The 18607-nt window shown below is 42.8% G+C and overlaps 1 protein-coding gene across 2 annotated transcripts in view; it reads right to left on the bottom strand.

Annotated features, from left to right (window-relative positions):
* LOC147668848 (ciliary microtubule inner protein 1-like) overlaps positions 1-18607 on the bottom strand; it is a 108576-nt gene that overhangs the window by 50332 nt on the left and 39637 nt on the right. Inside the window, exon 4 of one of the 2 annotated variants that reach the window (XM_086948401.1) lies at positions 16327-16370. The exons of the other annotated variant lie outside the window; for it this stretch is intronic. Within the exon in view, the coding sequence (XP_086804527.1) occupies positions 16327-16370 (44 nt within the window). The remainder of the gene's footprint in view (positions 1-16326; positions 16371-18607) is intronic. 2 annotated transcript variants of the gene reach the window in all.

Below are 18607 nucleotides of genomic sequence, written 5' to 3'. Positions count from 1 at the left end.
TCCATACTACGCGAGTACATCCTATTTGAGTGACAATAAGGGTTGGGAATAAATTGAGCAAAGTCACCAGTCTTTCCACTAACTGAATGCACTCAAGAAACTGTCCTGGAGTGCCCGCTTGCCTGGTCCATGAAGCCAGTTAAATATCTGGGGGTCTGGGTGTACAGAGACCCTGATACGTGATCAGTACGAATTATGGGCGCGTTATAACCAAAATTACCGAACAAGTTGCCTGATGGATACGTCTTCCATTGTCCTTGGCAGATGGAGCAGTATGGCAAAGATGACAATTCTTCCCAAACTCCTCTACTTGTTTGTAAACATCCCGTTAGCCCTGAATATGGCACTATTTAAAACTTTCCAGTCCTGTTTGTTTAACCTGGTTTGGGCTGGTAAGCAGCCAAGTTGTAGCTGGGGCACTCTAACGCTGCCGTTTGAATGGGGAGGGTTTGAGGCGCCTGATCTGCGTCTGTACCATCTGTGTGCACAGGCGCAATTCGGACATTACTAGCATTTCCCCCAGCGCTATCTGCCACACTTAGCTGTGGAGGAGGACACTGCCTTTCCTATCCCGCTAACCGCTATGGTCCTACATAACAGCAATGGTGGTACCAGGAAAGAGATCAACACGGTCAAGAGCACTGTCAGGGCGTGGAAAGGTCTGGGTGCTCGAGCAGGGAGGGAGTATTTGTATGCGCCAGCCATGCCAATTGCTGCGCACCCGGGTATCTCCGCTGGGCAGGAACGTGGGGCAATGAGCGTCTTGCAAAATGGTGTAGTCACTAGGCATGGGTAGATGTATATTGATGGGCTGTTCCTGACCCTGGATGACTTTCTGGCTGTGCAAGCATATACGTCAATGCATGGGTTTATATACACTAGACCGTGCTTGGCTGTGAGAGCACTTTATCCCGGGTTTCTTAAGGAGCCACAGATGCTTAAAGCGTTACAAGTGGTATTAACAGTGGGGGAGAGCAAGAGGCTGATTACTAGACCATACTGTGCCTCCCAGAAGGAACATTTCATGTCTAAATCCACATCTCTTAATAAGTGGAATGCTGAGCTGGTTGTCACTATGGCCAGGGAAGAAGGGGAGGTATGTTGTGCTCTGACTGGGCGCTTAACTGCCAACTGCAGCCTCCGAATCATACATTTTAAATACTTGCATCAGCTGTATCACACCCAGCACAACTGAGGCGATTCGGATTACGAGAGGACGCTAGATGTGTAAAATGCGGGAGGATGGAGCTAACTTTATGCAACTGGCCTGGGGATGGGCTGCTATACACAACTTCTGGCACTGTGTCGTGCAGGTCTTAACTGACATGATGCTGGAACCGGTTGAGTGCACGCTGGAGCTCTGTCTGCTGGGGCTGACAGAGATGAAGCCATGTAACAGACGTATAGTCGCTATTTTTACTTTGTTTGCAAAATGTGCTGTTGCAATGTATTGGGGTGGTAGAACTGTCACAACTCTTGTACAATGGATCAGGAACCTTGTGTATTGTAAAGAACAAAGGGCCACATGCATCAATCTAGGATTTTGCATTTCCTAAATAGCGAAAATTAAGGAATCGCTATTTAGGAATTGCAAAATCCTATGCATCAAGAAATCCTAATTTTTTTTAGGATTTCTTAAATTTCGGAATTTGCGATTCCTTAATTGCGAATCGCAATTAAGGAATGGCATTACATTGATTCCTATGGGCCTAGAGGCCCATAGGAATCAATGCCGTTTTGCATTTCTTTTTTTAGGAAATCGCAATTTGTTGATGCATTGCAAGGGTGCAGAGGGGGGTCCAAAGGACCCCCGGCACCCCTGAAATGTATTTTAAAGTGCATGTTTCACACACACATGTCCTAAGGACATGTGTGTCTGTAACATGACACTTTTCAAAATGCATTTTTGTGCTTTTTGAAACAATTTCGCAAATTAACACGAGGGTCAACCTCGTGTTAATTTGCACTTCCTATTTCAAAAATCGCATTTTTTTAAAAAAATGATGCATTGCATTTAAGGAATCGCACAAATGCGATTCCTTAAATGCATTTTCATTTTTAGGAAATGCAAAAAAAAACGATTTTTGAAAAAATGTTTCATGCATCCCAAAAACGTATTTAGGAAGCGCAAACGGCCGAATTTACAGATTCGCACCGTTTGCACTTCCTAAATAGGTTGATGCATGTGCCCCATATAGATGTATATGCTGAGGAGCCACAGGTTTCATCCAGACCGAAGGACTTTTGATCACCATTGACTACCTATCTGATGGAGCACCCGGACATGTCATAACTGCTTATGGGTAACTAGTATATTCGTGTTGTATCGTTCTGGAAGACCTGGAAGTGTAAATCGTTTCCAATTGTGAAGGGAACACACTACACTGCACTGCATGTTCTGCTGACTGCTTATGGTTCCTACATGTTATCCTGTTATGTTGCAGAGTGGGCGTATTGTGCATGCTGCAGTATGTAATTTGTCAATGCAATAAATATAAATAAATAAATAAAACTCTGAATACGTGGTTTAAGCAGGGTTTTGAGAAAAAACAATTTAAAAAAAAACTATACTTTGTACTGCCTGATTGCAAAATGGTAAAGACCCACTTTGTTCCATAGCATGCCCTAAACATTTGCTGCATATCTCACACTGATTGGTTTATGACTGGCCTCCTGGAGGACAATGGCTTGCCTCCGAGATCAGGAATGCTGATTTGGTGTCAACTGTGACTATTTAGCAGGGATTAGTCCTCAGGGAGGAAGGCAGCAACAGACGGATCATAAAAGGCCGATATAACAGCTATTCCTGTTGAAGTGGAAATCCCACATGCGATCTCAAGAACTAACACCATTCAAGCACAGAGCCAACCGGGACTCTGCTTCCAAATGGAAAGAAAAAAACACATTTAGTACTCGGTTGGTTGAAGTTATCTCACTTCCATTTGGGAATGGCTTTAAGGAAAGTCAAGGCTCCTGCGAATGGAAGAAGTCTGTAGCCATTATGGTTGCAGGTTTGTAGCAAGCTGAGAAGGAAATATTAAACAAGAAGGTTGGGTTTTGGCTGGACATCTGCCAGGATATGGTAAAGGCAATATTCCTGTCACTGGCTAATGCACATGGTAAGACTAGTATCTCATCACCAACAATTCAGAGCATTACTGGACCTGGAATAAACATCCGGAAGGAAAGATTCTTACTGACTGCTGGGGAAAGAAGGCTGAAGGATCAATACTCCTGATAGCACCCAGGGTTGATATCTGTTTTTCAAGGGTCAAGTGATTAGTTTCCTCTTTCTGCCACAGGGACACAAAAGGCAGACACAAAGACACAAAAGGATGAAGGGCTCCTAGCTCTTAAGAAGGCCTAACTGACCTGTTGAGATTGAACCCTTAGCAGGAGATAGGCTGTAACAGTTTATGTCTGGCACACCTTCTACAAGGGGCACAGGCGCAGACAGTGCAACCTATTACTTATAATGCATGGCACCCAGGGTGGCAGTAAACTCTTGTTGTCCTCAGGGCAGGGCATTAGTTAAAGGTGGACCGACTAATTGAAATAACAGGTTTGATTTTCACAGTGCAGGCAGCCTAAACCTTCAAGGGGGAACAGAGATCTGCCAGCAGGTGAGTCAATGAACCAATCTGCAAGGGGGCGCAACAAGGGGCTCCCTTTCCTCCCTCCAGAGGACCACTCTTGGTGCGCCACTTTTCTATGGCCGACACTGGGAAACATCCTTTACTGCGCAGTCATTTCCAAGTGGTGGAGTGTGAAAAGTGGTGCTGCGCGCACTGATTTTTAGAGCTGGGAGTTTGTCCAGCACTGTAAAATCACTGCGAGCAGCACTATGCATCATGCTAGAGGGCTCTGCTTCTTTCTGCCGCTTGAGTATTCTCTACTCGTGCGGCAGCTTCCTCAACACAAGTGGCACATTTCTCAACACGAGCCTCAAGGTCTGTTATGATACAGGAGGTATCACACACTACCTGCACATAGAGTGAGTGTGAGCTTTACCTGTGCATGTATATGTATGCCTTTGCTGAAAGGGGAACATATGGCAATATGTGTGACATCAACATATCCAATGACATTGGGGAACTGTGCTACCCTGTAGAACATCAACTTGGTTTGTTGCAATAATTGGGGGATATTGGGGACTGATATATATTGGTTGACTCCGCTCACCATGATGTCCAGAAGCCTGCAAAAGAACCTGAACATGGCACTTTGTAACACCCCCTGCCACTGCTATGACCCCCTGGTAACTGCCAGAGGCTAAGAGGGGTAGGCAACACAATACCTGCACAAGTGGTGGAATTGCATTGTTTTGAGTGTTGGGGCCTGAGCTGAGGATGTAACTCAGCAATTTAATCAAGTATTGCCTGACAACTCAGTCAGGACCTCTCATGAACCTCCACCTCTATCTGTCCAAACAGGGTGACCCTCACCCTAAATATCCTCTCCCGTCTCCTCCTCCTTCTCTGCCTCCCAGCCAAAATCCTCATCCTCCTTGCCAGTACATACAAAGCCACCATTGTCAAAGAGTCTGATGCATTTTGGGTGCCTTTTAATAGTTTGCACCTGGTTACCACCTGATCCGATTCAATGGTAATTGCATTTCCTAAATGGTGATTTTGTGACTAGTCGTAATTAGGAAATACGTTGTACATGCAGTTTGCGATTCGCATTTTGGAAATCGCTATTTGCGATTTCCTATTTTGCGATTACCAAAATTTTATTTCTACTAGGTAGAAATCAAATTTTGCACCACAGTAAATGCCTTTCATACATTCCAATATGGCATTTTGCATTTCCTAACAGCCCCAAATTGCGATTCGCCCCATTGGGAAATGCAAAATGCAAAATGCATTTGTACATATGGGCCATTGTTCTGTTCTCCCACCCATGATCAGTTTTAGCTTTGTCACCAATCCGCTTTTCGCAGCACCTTTCCTTTGCACATATAAAGCGCTTTACTAACGTGACCCTTTATTGAAAATGAAATTAAATATTCTTTGTTCTCTCACCATTGGCAGCCGAAGCAACGTCTGGTCACAGAAGATATACATCTGGGCACAGGACAAAAATCCACAGAATACAAATATCCCTTACATGACACAATCTGGGGATTAGGATACTCAAGAGACAACACAGACAGCATGGATCACAGAACTAGGAAACGGCACAGCCTGTGGGAAAAAAGATACTGTAAAAGCAGCACTTGTACTGTATGTTCATCTGCTACTTTGGCTCAGCATTCTTCCTGTAGGACCGCACACGCTTGCACTGCCTCTCTTACTCCAGATGGCAGACGAGACAGTTTAATCATTTTGCAAAGGACTCCAAAAGATTTTGAGAGCATGTTAATTGCTTTAGAAGTTCAACAGGAATGAAGGACACTTTGTTCAGATTTCTAAAGCAAGACTACAGGACCAGTTTATCTTGAAGGAAGGCCAAGCCTGAAACAGTAGCAGCCAGCGACCACATCTCAGAGCCATAGTGAACTGTCCGAGCAGCACACAATATCCAGAGGCTACGGTAATGCAATTAACCCTATCATGCTCAAAGAGCAGAAGATGGATGAAAAATTATAACAGTTGTAAATCTAAGCAAGGTTAGTTCCAAATGGCACCCTGTTTCCCAAGGGATTCTGCAACATATTATGAATATATTAACCCTCAGAACAGCATTCAAGAAACAGATCATGCAGAATCGATCAAGTGTGAAGTGATCAATTAAAACAACACAAAAAAACATACACATGACATTATTCTTTTCACTGGAAACGCATAGATAGAGGTTCACTGAGGGTTGTGTAGATGGAAAAATAAAGGTTAACTTTAAAGTTAGGTGAATTGGTCAGTGAGTACCTTAACATTTTGAACAAAAAAAACATAGAAAAACACAGAATCTCACCAGTTATAGCTAGCAGAGCTTACTATAACTTGCACACAAGCCATGCACTGCTCATGAACTTGCATATTACATCACTTATAACATGTTCTATGACATCATTTATGACATCACGGACATCTCAAATGACATAATTGATATCACTGATGACATCGTCAAAGGAGTGTTTGTTTGTTTTATAGTTTACATAGTCGCAAGTAGATACCATATTAATTTTCTACCTAATTTTGTACAGCCTGTGTTTAGCTAATGGCTGTAAGTATATACAAACGCATGGGCTCCTAATGCATAATAGTTGTGTAGAGGTATTGAAAACATTTTAAATATTTCCACCGAAGAGTACCTCAGTGTGTAGGTGACAGTTGAAGACTTGTGTTCAGCATGTTCCACAAAAGATTACATGCCAAGTATTGTAAGCAGCCTTGAGTTATTAGACAGAATCCTCACAGCATGACTAGTTCTGCATAATGTTAATGTTATTGTACATGTGCTTCTTTTTGCTTCAGAAATATCTGTCAAGTTTTCACCACAGTATGAGGTAGGTAGTATAATATCTAGCACCTTCAGACCGTGGTTATTTAAACAAATAGTATCTTTTTAGACAAGTGTTGCATAAAATGTACACTGTTCTTAGTAGATAGTTAATACTATGTGGTGTTTTTCTCATGAGAGTTTCACTGTCTGCAAACAGTGTGGTAGAGCGTAAACACTCTCCATAGAGTAAATGCTGCTCACAGTTCCCACTTTTCTACTCGCATCAACTTACTTTCTCAACGTAGGTTCGGTGACTGTGGGGGGGTTGATACAAATAAAAACTGGTCGTAGAAGGGCATTAATTTTGTGACACGTTGGGTATCTTGAGTATCTTGGCTTTCTTTGAACAGTTGTATACATATTGAACACTGTGTGCAATACCCTTATATTTGTGGTTGATTGTTATTGTGAACTAGGCTATCTGTGAAGGGTATGATATAGGGTCATTGCTGTACATAACACATGCTTGCTACATCTGTGATGGCATTATTGATGCTTGATAATATTCTGATGCCAAACTAGTTTATAAAGTAATGTGTAAAAAAGGAGTTTGGATGATGTTACACGATAGCTACTCGCCACTATGCAAACTATAAAACAATCTACCACACTCATTGGATGATGTTATCAGTTATTTATGATAGTTATGTCATAAACCATGTCATAGAACATGCCATGAGTGATGTAATATTTGAGGCCATTAGCAGTGCATGACGGGCGCACAAGTTCTAGTTAGCTCTCCTAACTATAACTGGTGAATTTCTGTGCTTTGTTATAGTTCAAAACGTTAATGTTGTCACTGACATATTCACCTAAGTATAACGTTACTTTAAACTTTGCTTTTTTCTGTAAATTTCTATATTTCGTTTTTGTTTTAACCATAAACAGGAGACAGTGGTCCCTTTCAAAGAAAATCAATATAGATGGCCACAATACTTGAATCAAGATCGGGTCTCTTTATATCCAGATGGACGGTATTTAGAATTTATTAACACACACTCAAGACAGTACACAAACAATAAGTGAGCAGGAAGTGACAGGGTATTTGGAAATCAGCCGATTTCCTTATCACAGGCAAGTGACTTAAAAGTGAATCTTAGTGAATATACAAATTAACAGTAGTCACAATAACACAGGCATCTTATACTCCACATAATTCTTAAATTGCAGTTTAGAGTTAAGATGTAATTGTCGACGACGTTTCGATCCCCAACAACGGTTATGGGATCATCATCGGGGCTAAGCAATAAAGAAAATGCATGGGAAGTTGTGGTATAGCAATTTGGGAAGCTGTACCCAGAGATAATGGCAAGATGCAAACTAATTAAATTACCAGATGAAAGCCACAGAGAGGGTTAATCGTAAGGTCGTGATGGGCGTCCAGTTGGCTGTGTAGGGTTGTATGGTCCGGGGCCTTGGTTCAGAAAAGAACCATAGTGTAAGCTGCAGAAAGGAATTACACAATGGTAGTTTGTCTAGGGAGGTATGGAAACCGGTGTGGAAAGAATCTCACCAATGTATGGTAGGACGCTGTCCGGTCACACGGTGTCATCGTGAGCCTAGAATAGGGCTTGGAAGAGCAGCAAAATCAAGGTGCCTGGTATCTTGCCGAAGGTAGCAGCGCTTACTGAATGAAGCATCCGTTGGGAATTTAGAGTACATATGTAAATGGTATAGAGATTATTTACATGTAGAGGTAACACACATCCTCTGTAGCCTTTAGAAACGCTAGACCGTCCATTTTGGGACGTCGATCTTAAAACATATGAAGTTTCTCAGCATTGTTTTGCATATGGTGTCTCTAATAGTGTGTACCCCATAACCAAAGTTGGGTGTCTGTCCCCAGAGTAAGGAATTAGGTGAGACAAAAGTGTTAAAAACGTTATGCCCCCAATCCCACGAGTAAAGAATTAGACGAGACAAAAGTGTTAATAACTTTATGCAACATGAGCACACTAGGTGAGACACTTTCTTTTTCAACTTTATTCAACTTTACTGAGCACAAACTTTAAAACCACGGACACATAAACTACAAATCCCCAGAAATCTTCATGGACCTGTAGTTTACTGGTCTCTCGTGAGGCGACTATACACCATGTGATGCAGTGACCCTTGATGTTGTAAGTATGGGACAGTATGGACGGCTGAACACGCACTTTGCAGGTATGATGTAGCTCTTTCTCCGAATAAGAGTCTCTAACAGCACAAGAGGCTCTATTATTTTTTTTCTTTAAATATCACTCTCTTCGCCAGACCAAACTGACCAGAGTTTGACTAAAGGGCTACCTCGCAGTGCTGCGGTCCCCTGAGAAGTAGACCCTCTCCCGAATTGGGGTAAGGGGGCGCTATACAAATGGTCAATGTGATTTGAATTACTGATGACGTATATGAGATGTAGTGTGTGGTCTGAGTGAGAAGGGTGTGGTGTGGGGGCGAAATTCGACAGAATATGCCTTCACTTATCTTGGATTAATGGCAGAATGCAAGTCATATCGCCACTTCACTAAATAGTTTACAGAGCAGTTGGCTCTGTTAGGATTCTGATTCAAAATCACGTACAAATGGCTACAACGTATGATGGCTCCTACACACCCTCCCTGTTTGACAAGCATGGGTGTTAAGAGCACATCACAGATGGGAATTTTGAAACGCAAGAATTATTTTGATGGTTGTACTTTTTTCCCCTTTTTTCTTTCTCACAGATGGAGTTATGCACACCTATTGAGGAATAAAATAAGTGATCTTTTTTTCTGGAGTGTCACATTAAGGAGCAGCTATATGCCCTTACATATATAGCGATAGGTATCAACCTCTTGTGATAATTACCAGGGAGGACATTCTGGGCCTGAAGAAAGTCCGGGACCTTTTTAGGCCAATTTTCAGACTGAAACATGTTGGCACCAGGGTCATAGGACCATAATACTCTTTGTGAGCCACATAGTTTTTTGTATTTTAATATCCCCTGCGGCTTCACTAATAAAGGAATACCGGGATCTGCAGGAGGATTTTTAATCTTTATACTCCCTGGCCATTTCTTTCTAAGTGCTTCCTGAAACATGGTCGAGCCCACTCTGACCTTTAGGAGTCAGGGTGAACCAGGTGATGATATATGAACAAAAGGAATTGCTTCCTTTCCCACAATCTAGTGGGTAATAATTGAAAGGTCTTTTTCATTTTCCCCATTTCTTTGAGCTTTTAGACTTTGTCTAGAAGCCTGTGGGGTACTTGTTGTGGCAGATTGTTTTTGTTTTAGACAAAAACAGATCTTTCTATCACACCTAACTAGAACATTACTTTAACCTATGTTTTTACAGTCCATTTCTAGTGTTTTTTCAATGTAAAGTAATATTTTATTACCATACGTAAAGCCTCCACCCCCTGCCACACATAGTCTTCAGCCGTGTGCAGACTGTAGTTGTCCGCAGGGCCTGACTTGAGCCAGATCCCTTCCCACAGGCAGCCAACCCCGCACTGCGCACAACCTTTGGCCATGCAGAGCAGGAGGGTAGCAACAGAGCCTGGCCAGCAGAAAACCCTTCCCAAAACCAGCATCGTTGCTTACTACTAATGTGGGGCCGAAGGGACAGAGTTTGTTGCTGATTAGGTTACTTTGCATACTCAGCCGTAATTATAAGGGAATACCACTGACTCTGCTCTCAGACCAGGAGACGACAAGGAAGAACCCACTCGTCTTGGACAAACACTACAGAAGACATTGCACTCCAATAAATCAAAGACGATGCATTCACCTCCATCAAGGATTTCAGATCGTTTTTCAACGTGCAATTGAAAAGAAAGCACGCTGTGCATCAGCCTTGAAAATGGCAGGAAAACCGTTGCATACTACTAACTGGAAGGAGCAGGGCCAAAGGGACGGAGCTTGTAGGTTAGTTGGTACCTTTGCATACTCAGCAGAAATTAAAAGATAGAACTGTGGACTATATATTTTTTTTAAAGGGGAGGGGGACCCCCATCTCCCGGGGCCTGAGTTTAATATAGGTTGGAGCCCTGGTGCCCATGCAGGGCACCCATCATATACAACGTTGGCGGCCGCAGGGGAGCCCTCGGTCCCTTGCAGCCCCAGCCTGCTCCCCACAAGCTGTGGGAGCCTGCATTGGTCTAGCCAATTGGTCCAGCTATTTCTGCTGCTCTCTCTGGTAAGGAGCAATATCTTGATTAGTTTCCCTGCCCGCACAGATCTTCAGTCTGCTCCCAGCAGAAAGGAGCATTTCTAAAGCTCCACCTGCTGGAAGCAGACTATGGGTTTGCTTCCATTTGGCAGGAGTTTTAAAAATGCTCCGGCCAGGCACAACCAAACAGAAGTCTCATTGCCCGTGCTGGTGCAGTCAGGGAAACGGCTGTGTTCGGGAGTGTGCTCCCTGGAACACAGCAAGTGAGCCTGTCCTGGGGATAAGGTCCCTGTGGACGCATGCGGCTCATAGAGGGGGCCAGGCATCCTCCTCGCCATATTATTTAAATAGGGCCCCAGGGATGGGGTCTTCGGGGGCCAAATGTAGCACAGCGAGGAGCCGCTATTTTGTTGGGAGGTTTTTTTCGATCCCGCAGGATTGCAGCAATATCACAGGCTTTTTTATTTTCAATTTTGGACAGAGGGGGGTTCCCTCTGAATCCCCCCGCATGTGTCCTATGGGGAAAGGTTATCCCTACCTTGCCCCCTAATATTATTATAATTTTTTTTATAATAATTTCAGCACAGAAGACTAAGTCGCCGAGTCCTGTAATGGCTGCCATCAGTATTTTTCACATGTTGCTGGCAGCCACTCAGAGTGCTCCATGGGAGCAAGATGGCCAAAGGGAAAAACAGCTCCTTGGGCCAACCAGAGTGCTTGATGTTTTAAAATTCGGTTTGAGGGACTCTTGTGAGAGTCCCACAAACCAAACCATCCAGATACACAAATACTTTTAAACCTTGAGTTATTAAAAATATCTGAACAGGTTACACCAAATCACAAAAAGCACAAAATCACAAAAAGCACAATCTGCGGACCAAGAACTAGCTTCCTGCCAAATTTGGTCTAATTCCGTTCAGTTTTTACAGTAGTGCTCCTTAACCCCTTCCGTGCGGGCGGAATTTCCCGCCCATGCTGACTCCGCCTTGCGCGGGCGGAGTCATGACGGAACGGTTCCGTCATCCGCACAGCTCACCCGTAGTGCATGACGGAACCGTTCCGTCAGCAGCATGGAAGGGGTTAAAGACGTCTACAGAAACTGCATGTACATTTAGAGGAACAAGATACCAAATTTACACTGAACTGGATTTTAAATGTTAAGTCTTAATTTAGCAGTGTAGTGCGTCCCAAAAAGTTTTTTGACTACCACTATTACAGCCCTTGGTGGTAATTTAAGGAAGTGCTTTCTACAAACATCTTTTACTACTGTGGTATGAAAGCTGTTTCTTAGCTGTTGTAATGTGCGGCATGAAGGTTTGTGTATATTTGTTGTGTGGCATTTTGTGAGGGGGTTATTTTTTGTGCTGCTATATTGTAATGTGATGTTGCTGTGTGGTACTGTGGTTGTTGTGTTGCTTCTATTTTGACTCTTTTTTTCCAGGTTATGAATTGTTTGCTATGCTGCTTTTAAAATGTTATTGTGTTGTGTTCTGGTGTTCATTTTAGAGATGTGTTAAATTGCTGCTACTTTTCTAACCAAAAGAGCACATTTCTTTAAAGTTCCACTAACAAACTTCACTCACACTGTCTAAGGTGGTAAAATACTGCTCGCCAGCTCTCCAACTATTCAACTTACCCATCATCCCCCAACTATGGCAGAGATTGTGTCATAACTTAGTAGCGGCTGTTCTCACTAAGGGGCTTATTAACTCCGGTCGGCAGTCCCGACCGCTTAACTATGATGTGTTCGCATACTCACATTTCCCTATCTATGGTAGCATGTGTCACGACTGTAAACCAGTCGTAGCACACGCTCTCATGAGAAAACAGGAGTTTGTGTTCATCCCTGCACCGCGTGACAGGCACATCAGGGTGCCTGCCACACTGTGCCAGGATCAACAAGCCATAGGTGTCCCCTTGGCCCCCAAACAGAGCCCACAAATAGAAGGGGACCCTGCTAGGGGGCCCTGCTAGGGCCCCCCCAAACACGCTATCAGACAGGCTTTCCGTGTCGGAAAGTCCAGCATGGAAAGCCTGTTGGCAACCGTACATAGTAACCCGGATGGCGAAAACGCTGTCCATATGGATTACGGGCCGGTTTTCGGATGGCTGACTGATTCCTTGAGCCCGTTGGAATCCAGCCGAAACGACTGGCCAGTTTCACTTCTGACCACCTAAATTATTATTAGGCGGTCGGAAGCGAAACCAACAATCTTGGTTGGAAAGCCTACGACCTAAGGTTGGAGGCTTTCTGACCAACATCGTAATCGGCCAATTAATGTGATATGGCTGTGGTTGAGTACAGAGGTGCAATCTGAGAGCTTTGTGTACACATGTGCACAGTGTAAATCAGGAGAGGAAGGCCTTGTTACTGTTTCATGAATGCTCAGTGCTGGGATAGCTACGCACTGAGAAAGATCTGGATAAACACAGTAGCAGCTGGCATGTAGGCAGAGTGGGGGGGGGTTGGGCATATGTTGTGGTGGTGCATGCATTTTTTCAAGGCGAGTGGTGTTCGTAAAGTAAAAAGCAATTACCTTGCTTACTGCACAACCTCCGACGTCCTCCTCGCTCTGGTCTTCTCGGGCTCCAGTAAACTCCGTTACGCAATTAAGGCACTGCTCTCCTGCTGGTAACCAGCGTCAGAGAAGTGTCAGGATTGGAGGGAGTGGTCTCCCTCAGCGCTCTCAAGAGCACTGGAGGTCTGAGCTTTCCCCAACGCTGGATTAGAGAATTTTAAAATGCCCATGTTAGGCTGGCCGTCGCAAGACAGCCGGTCAAAAAGACATGCACACTTTAAAATAAAGGGCACATGTCCCTGTTGCCACTCAGCAGCAATTACCCCGCCCTGTCCTGACACTAGGTTCAGGAAGGGAGGGTGGAAAATAAAATGGTAATAGATTAACTTTATTACCTTTTTATTTTTCATCCCCGGGGGGGCATTTTAGGCAGTGGGGCAACACTCCTCTGTACTAATGGAGGAGGTGCTCCTGGATAAACATTCAGATAGGGGTGCATTTTGTGTGGTCAGCCTTTATCTCAGCACGTACAGGGACATCAGTGTATACTGAAAACCATGACAAAGATGCATTGTGAGCGCTCTATATTCGGCTAAGCACTGAGATTTAAGCATACTGCATGACAGGATGGTGGTACATTTTTCCACTATCAGTGCCTCATCTGTAAAAAAAAGATATATATACTTCCTGGAGAAGAAATCCGCACCTGGGAATCAGCAAAAAGAAACAATTGATTTGTCACCAATCTTGCAAAAAGACCTTCCAGCATTAAAAACCTTAACCTCCCTAGACACAGATGTGTCCCCCAATATAGAATACACACAAGACTCCACAGTATCGGACATGGAATTCTGTAAAACAATTGGGGTGTCAACAAATAGAGGAGGAGAGAGTGGACTTAAAAAACAGTCCAGATACTGCCCACAATTACCAGCAGGCAACAAAATTGACCTGTTTCAAGAGATCATGGTGGAGGAAATCACAAGAATGGCATCAAGATCAGCCAATAATTCAACTCAAACCAAGAACATAACCCACAAAAAAAAGAACTGGAACCTGACTCCGAATGAATATAAAGCCATGTCAGAACTAAAAAATGACTCGACTATAATCATCAAAGCCTCTGACAAAGGGGGCAACGTTGTAATCCAAAACACATCGGATTATGTGGAGGAAGCAAATCGTCAGCTAGGAGTCAGAGAACATTATCAACTGATAGAAGAGAACCCTATTGATAAATGGATGGAAGAATATCATAACCTCCTGCTAGCATGGAGAGAAAGAGAACTGATCGACTTTGAAGAAGTTATGTACCTAAAAACAGAGAATCCCATCACAGCAATAATTTATTTTCTGCCTAAAGTGCACAAGTCGATAAATAAACCACCCGGAAGACTCATTGTTAGCTCAATTGGATCTCTCTTAGAATCAACCTCAAGATTCATAGACATCTTTCTGATGAACTACATAATGAAATTGCCCTCCTATCTACGTGATACCATGGACTTTGTAAATAAACTGAAAAACATGCAATGGGAGAAGGGTTTTCTCATGGCAACCATCGACGTTTCCTCGCTCTACACATCCATACGACATCAGGATGGTGTAGATGCTGTTAATTCTTTTTTGAAAGAAAGATCAATAAACTTCCTGGAACATTCTGCCATGTTGATCGAGATGTTGACCTTCTGCCTGACACACAATATCTTTCTGTTCCAAGGCAATCTCTATTTACAACAACAGGGGACGGCAATGGGAACATCTTTTGCCCCCACATATGCAAATCTACTGATGGCCGTCTGGGAAAAAGAGGTTCTACTAGAAGAGAATAAAAAACATCAGAAAATAAAAAGTTGGTATCGATATATCGACGATCTCTTTCTAGTATGGGACGGAAATCAGACAGAGCTACAGACCTTCATAGATTCCTTAGAAAATAATCGGTACAATCTACATTTCACCTCAACCATCAGCGACATCAGTGTGATCTACTTGGATGTAGAAGTGGAGATATGCAACAACAAACTATGCACTAAAATGTACCGCAAACCTACATCCTGCAATAGCATTCTCCATGCTAACAGCGGCCATCCTTCACATTTAAAATGGAGTATACCCTATGGAGAAATGCTAAGGGCCAAGAGGAACTGTTCTGAAGAAAAAGATTTGAATATAGAAATAGAAAGAATGTTTGGTCGTTTTCTTTCCAGAGGATACCCATTGGAAGTCCTGATGACAGCAAAAACTCGCATGCATCTAAGGATAGAGCGGATCTCTTGATATCTCTGAAAGAACAAGTACAAACAACTGAAGGTCACAAAAAACTGGAGAAAAGAGAATTGGAGGAGTCAGGGAATAAAACACGTCTCATTATGGACTTTAACAATCAGAGTCAGAACCTCAAAAGTGTGATAAAGAAAAACTGGGAAATTCTCCTGTTGGATGAAACTCTTAGGGGACACTTAACACCCTATCCGAGCATCACCTATAGGAAAACAGCGTCCTTAGGAGATATTCTGACCAAAAGTCACTTTGAGATTAAGCCGAAGGAGAAAACATCTTGGCTGAACACACCAGGGTTTTGGAAGTGTGTAAAATGCAAAGCCTGTGAGCATGGACAGAACATCAAAGAATACACACTCCAAAGTGGCAAAATTGAAAAAATCACAGATCACATTACATGTGATTCAAAATTTGTAATTTACAGACTCAAATGCCCGTGTGGAAGAGACTATATCGGGAGCATAATTAACAAACTGAAACTGCGAATCTTACAACACCTGCGTGCGATCAAAAACAATGACCCGAATTATCCTATGGCGAAACATTTTAATGAACAACATCAAGCAGACTGTAGCAAACTAACTTACTCAGGTTTAAAAATCGCCAAAATGTCTGAAAGAGGAAGAGACCGCACCTAAAAGTTAAGGAAGATGGAGAGCAGAATGATTCTCGGCATGGGCACGGAATACCCATATGGACACAACTTGGACGCTGAGCTTTATGTCCATCTGGAAAAGTAGTCAAATAAATGTGATCAATGACAAATCCTTATAATCCAATCTCTCAATGAGCACTGTGTGGATATGAACTCATAGATTGTAAACAAAACTGTAAGCCCTAGTAAATACAGATATTCAAAGGAGAAATTAACTAAATTTGAGGGAACGAACTGATTCACTCAGTTAAAACATAGGACTGGCAAGATAAAGGAAACATCAGATAAAATGTACCTTATGGAATCGACCACCTTTGTGCAGGAATAGACTCCTCCATACTGAAAAGGACAAACATCGTTAAGGGAAGACAAATCTACTTTAGAACACAAACTTTGAATGAAAAAAGACAATATAACAAACAGGAGAAAATAAGAAAGAGAGAAGATAACTAAATATCAATAGGAAGCCCTTTTTGTTCTTTTGCACATATGGGATCGATCGATCATTGTAATTTTAATAGGTTTAACCTAGAATGAACTCTTGCAGTCCTGTAGTAACTTTTGCAACAATTGTACTTTACAAACACTTTTTCCTGAGAGAACCACTTATCTCTGTGATATGAACTCCTCAAAAAGAACTCTAAATAAGAACTCTTGGAAAAAGAACTCCTAAAAAGCACTTTGAAATTGTATTAGAATTACACCTTGGTCCATGTAAAATGTCTATGTGAATGGAAAGCAGAACTTTAATTAAGTACTTCACATTATATATATTACACCTTTGTAAATTTACTTTCATTTCAGTACTTTACTGAATATAATGAGGTGAATAGACTAAAGGTGTAAAAAAATGGCGACCGTAATATGCCGTGATCTATCACTCAGAATTGGTAGTCTAGTTGTTTTTAAAGGGTATGGAAACTAACAAGGGTACTCAATACAGAGCACAACATAAATTGTCTAGACACAAGGGACTCTATGGTCCAGTTGAAGACTAAGTATAGTCGAAACGCGTAGGCCGTCCTGCTGCTTAATGCACGTGGTGTTTGTGAAATAAAGAAACTTGAAACTTAACTAAGCTGCTGTGATGCCGTGACTTCTGTGGTGGCTACGTGAGCCCAGGGGATCCGAGGTGATATATAATTATATATATATATATATATATATATATATATATATATATATATATATATATATAACAGGGCTCTCGTCAGGAGGCCACAGCGGCTTGCACTACACATTGCCTCTGCTTTGCTGCCAATAATAGTAACAACCCAACTACTAACCATCAAACTCCTTAAGGTGTGACAATCAGGACTATTTCAGTCCGCCAAGGCTATGCGAATGGCATGGGCAGCTGGTGGTAGTTATTTTTAATGTATATAGACAGCACCACCTTGTGGCAGACTGTCACCAACACCGGAGTTGACATTTGAGTGCTGGTGCCAACCGCCGGAAACCACCGGCTCAAATTAAGCACTGGCCACTATGTGATTTTCCCGGTGGTGAGAGAACTGCATATTGTAACTCTGTATATGCCACTGACTAAAAAAAAAGACAAGGACAAAGGTGCACTGTGGATGTTTTCATAGTTTACGTCTTCCGCAAGACGCAAGTTAAAAGTGTATTGTGAGAGCGCTATAGATGTCATACTCCTCTGATAATTGACAGAATGGCGATCCACTCAGAGTTCTGTAGCTGTCTCACGGTATATTGGTGCATTATTGTCAGAATTGATGCCCAGTTTTCCGAGCTCTATGGATGTCTCACATTTGGATTGCTGTTGAACGACAGGTGAGGAAGGAATGGATCCTGAGAGCTCTTTCGGTGCCTTGATAGCAGACAGCAGGGCACATAGCCCTTCAGATTAGCAGCCCTGCAAACTTGAACAGCACCAACAGGTGTAACACAATATCAGCTTCCTGCACATGGTCACCCGGTGAGGAGCCGATATCAAATAGTGGCAGGGAAAACAAAGCTAGAAACCATGCAAACAGTGCATTTCTAGCCAATATTTCGAGGATTTGAACAGCCTGGGAAAACACCCCAGAACATCACCAGCCTCACCAAGCTTTTTCTTGGGGGGGGGGGGGGGGGGGGGGGGTACTTTGGTGGGGAGCCAAGTGCCTCTTATGTACTCTTCCCCGCCACTCCAAGGTTCTGCACCCTCCTCAAACTGTGATTGTTTTTTTGGGGGGGTTTTTGTTGAGAGGTTTGGAATAGAATGACTTTGTAAGAGCCTTAACAGCAAAATGATTAACCTAAAAGTCTAAATGTTTTTAACTCACCATATTTGCTTTGTAAAAAATATTTGTGCTCAATGTAGACAACTTAGCACTATGAAGGGTAATTTGTAGTACAACACTGCAATGTGCCCTCAATCGTCATTTGCTCATAGTGCCTATTACCTTCTGCCTAAAAGGCAAAGGAATGGATTTTGGGACAGTTGACTTGCAAAAGAGTGAGTCAGTCGTGACACATTAAAATGACAACCACAGCGCTTTGGCCACCTGGAAGTGCTGTGACTTGAACTGAGGTAATCTAAGAACCAGGATTTACTCCTATTCCCCAGAGTG

Source organism: Lissotriton vulgaris, unplaced genomic scaffold, assembly GCF_964263255.1.
Source record: "Lissotriton vulgaris unplaced genomic scaffold, aLisVul1.2 SCAFFOLD_271, whole genome shotgun sequence".
Taxonomy (NCBI): Eukaryota; Metazoa; Chordata; class Amphibia; order Caudata; family Salamandridae; genus Lissotriton; species Lissotriton vulgaris.
This window is presented reverse-complemented; position numbering and strand designations above follow the sequence as displayed.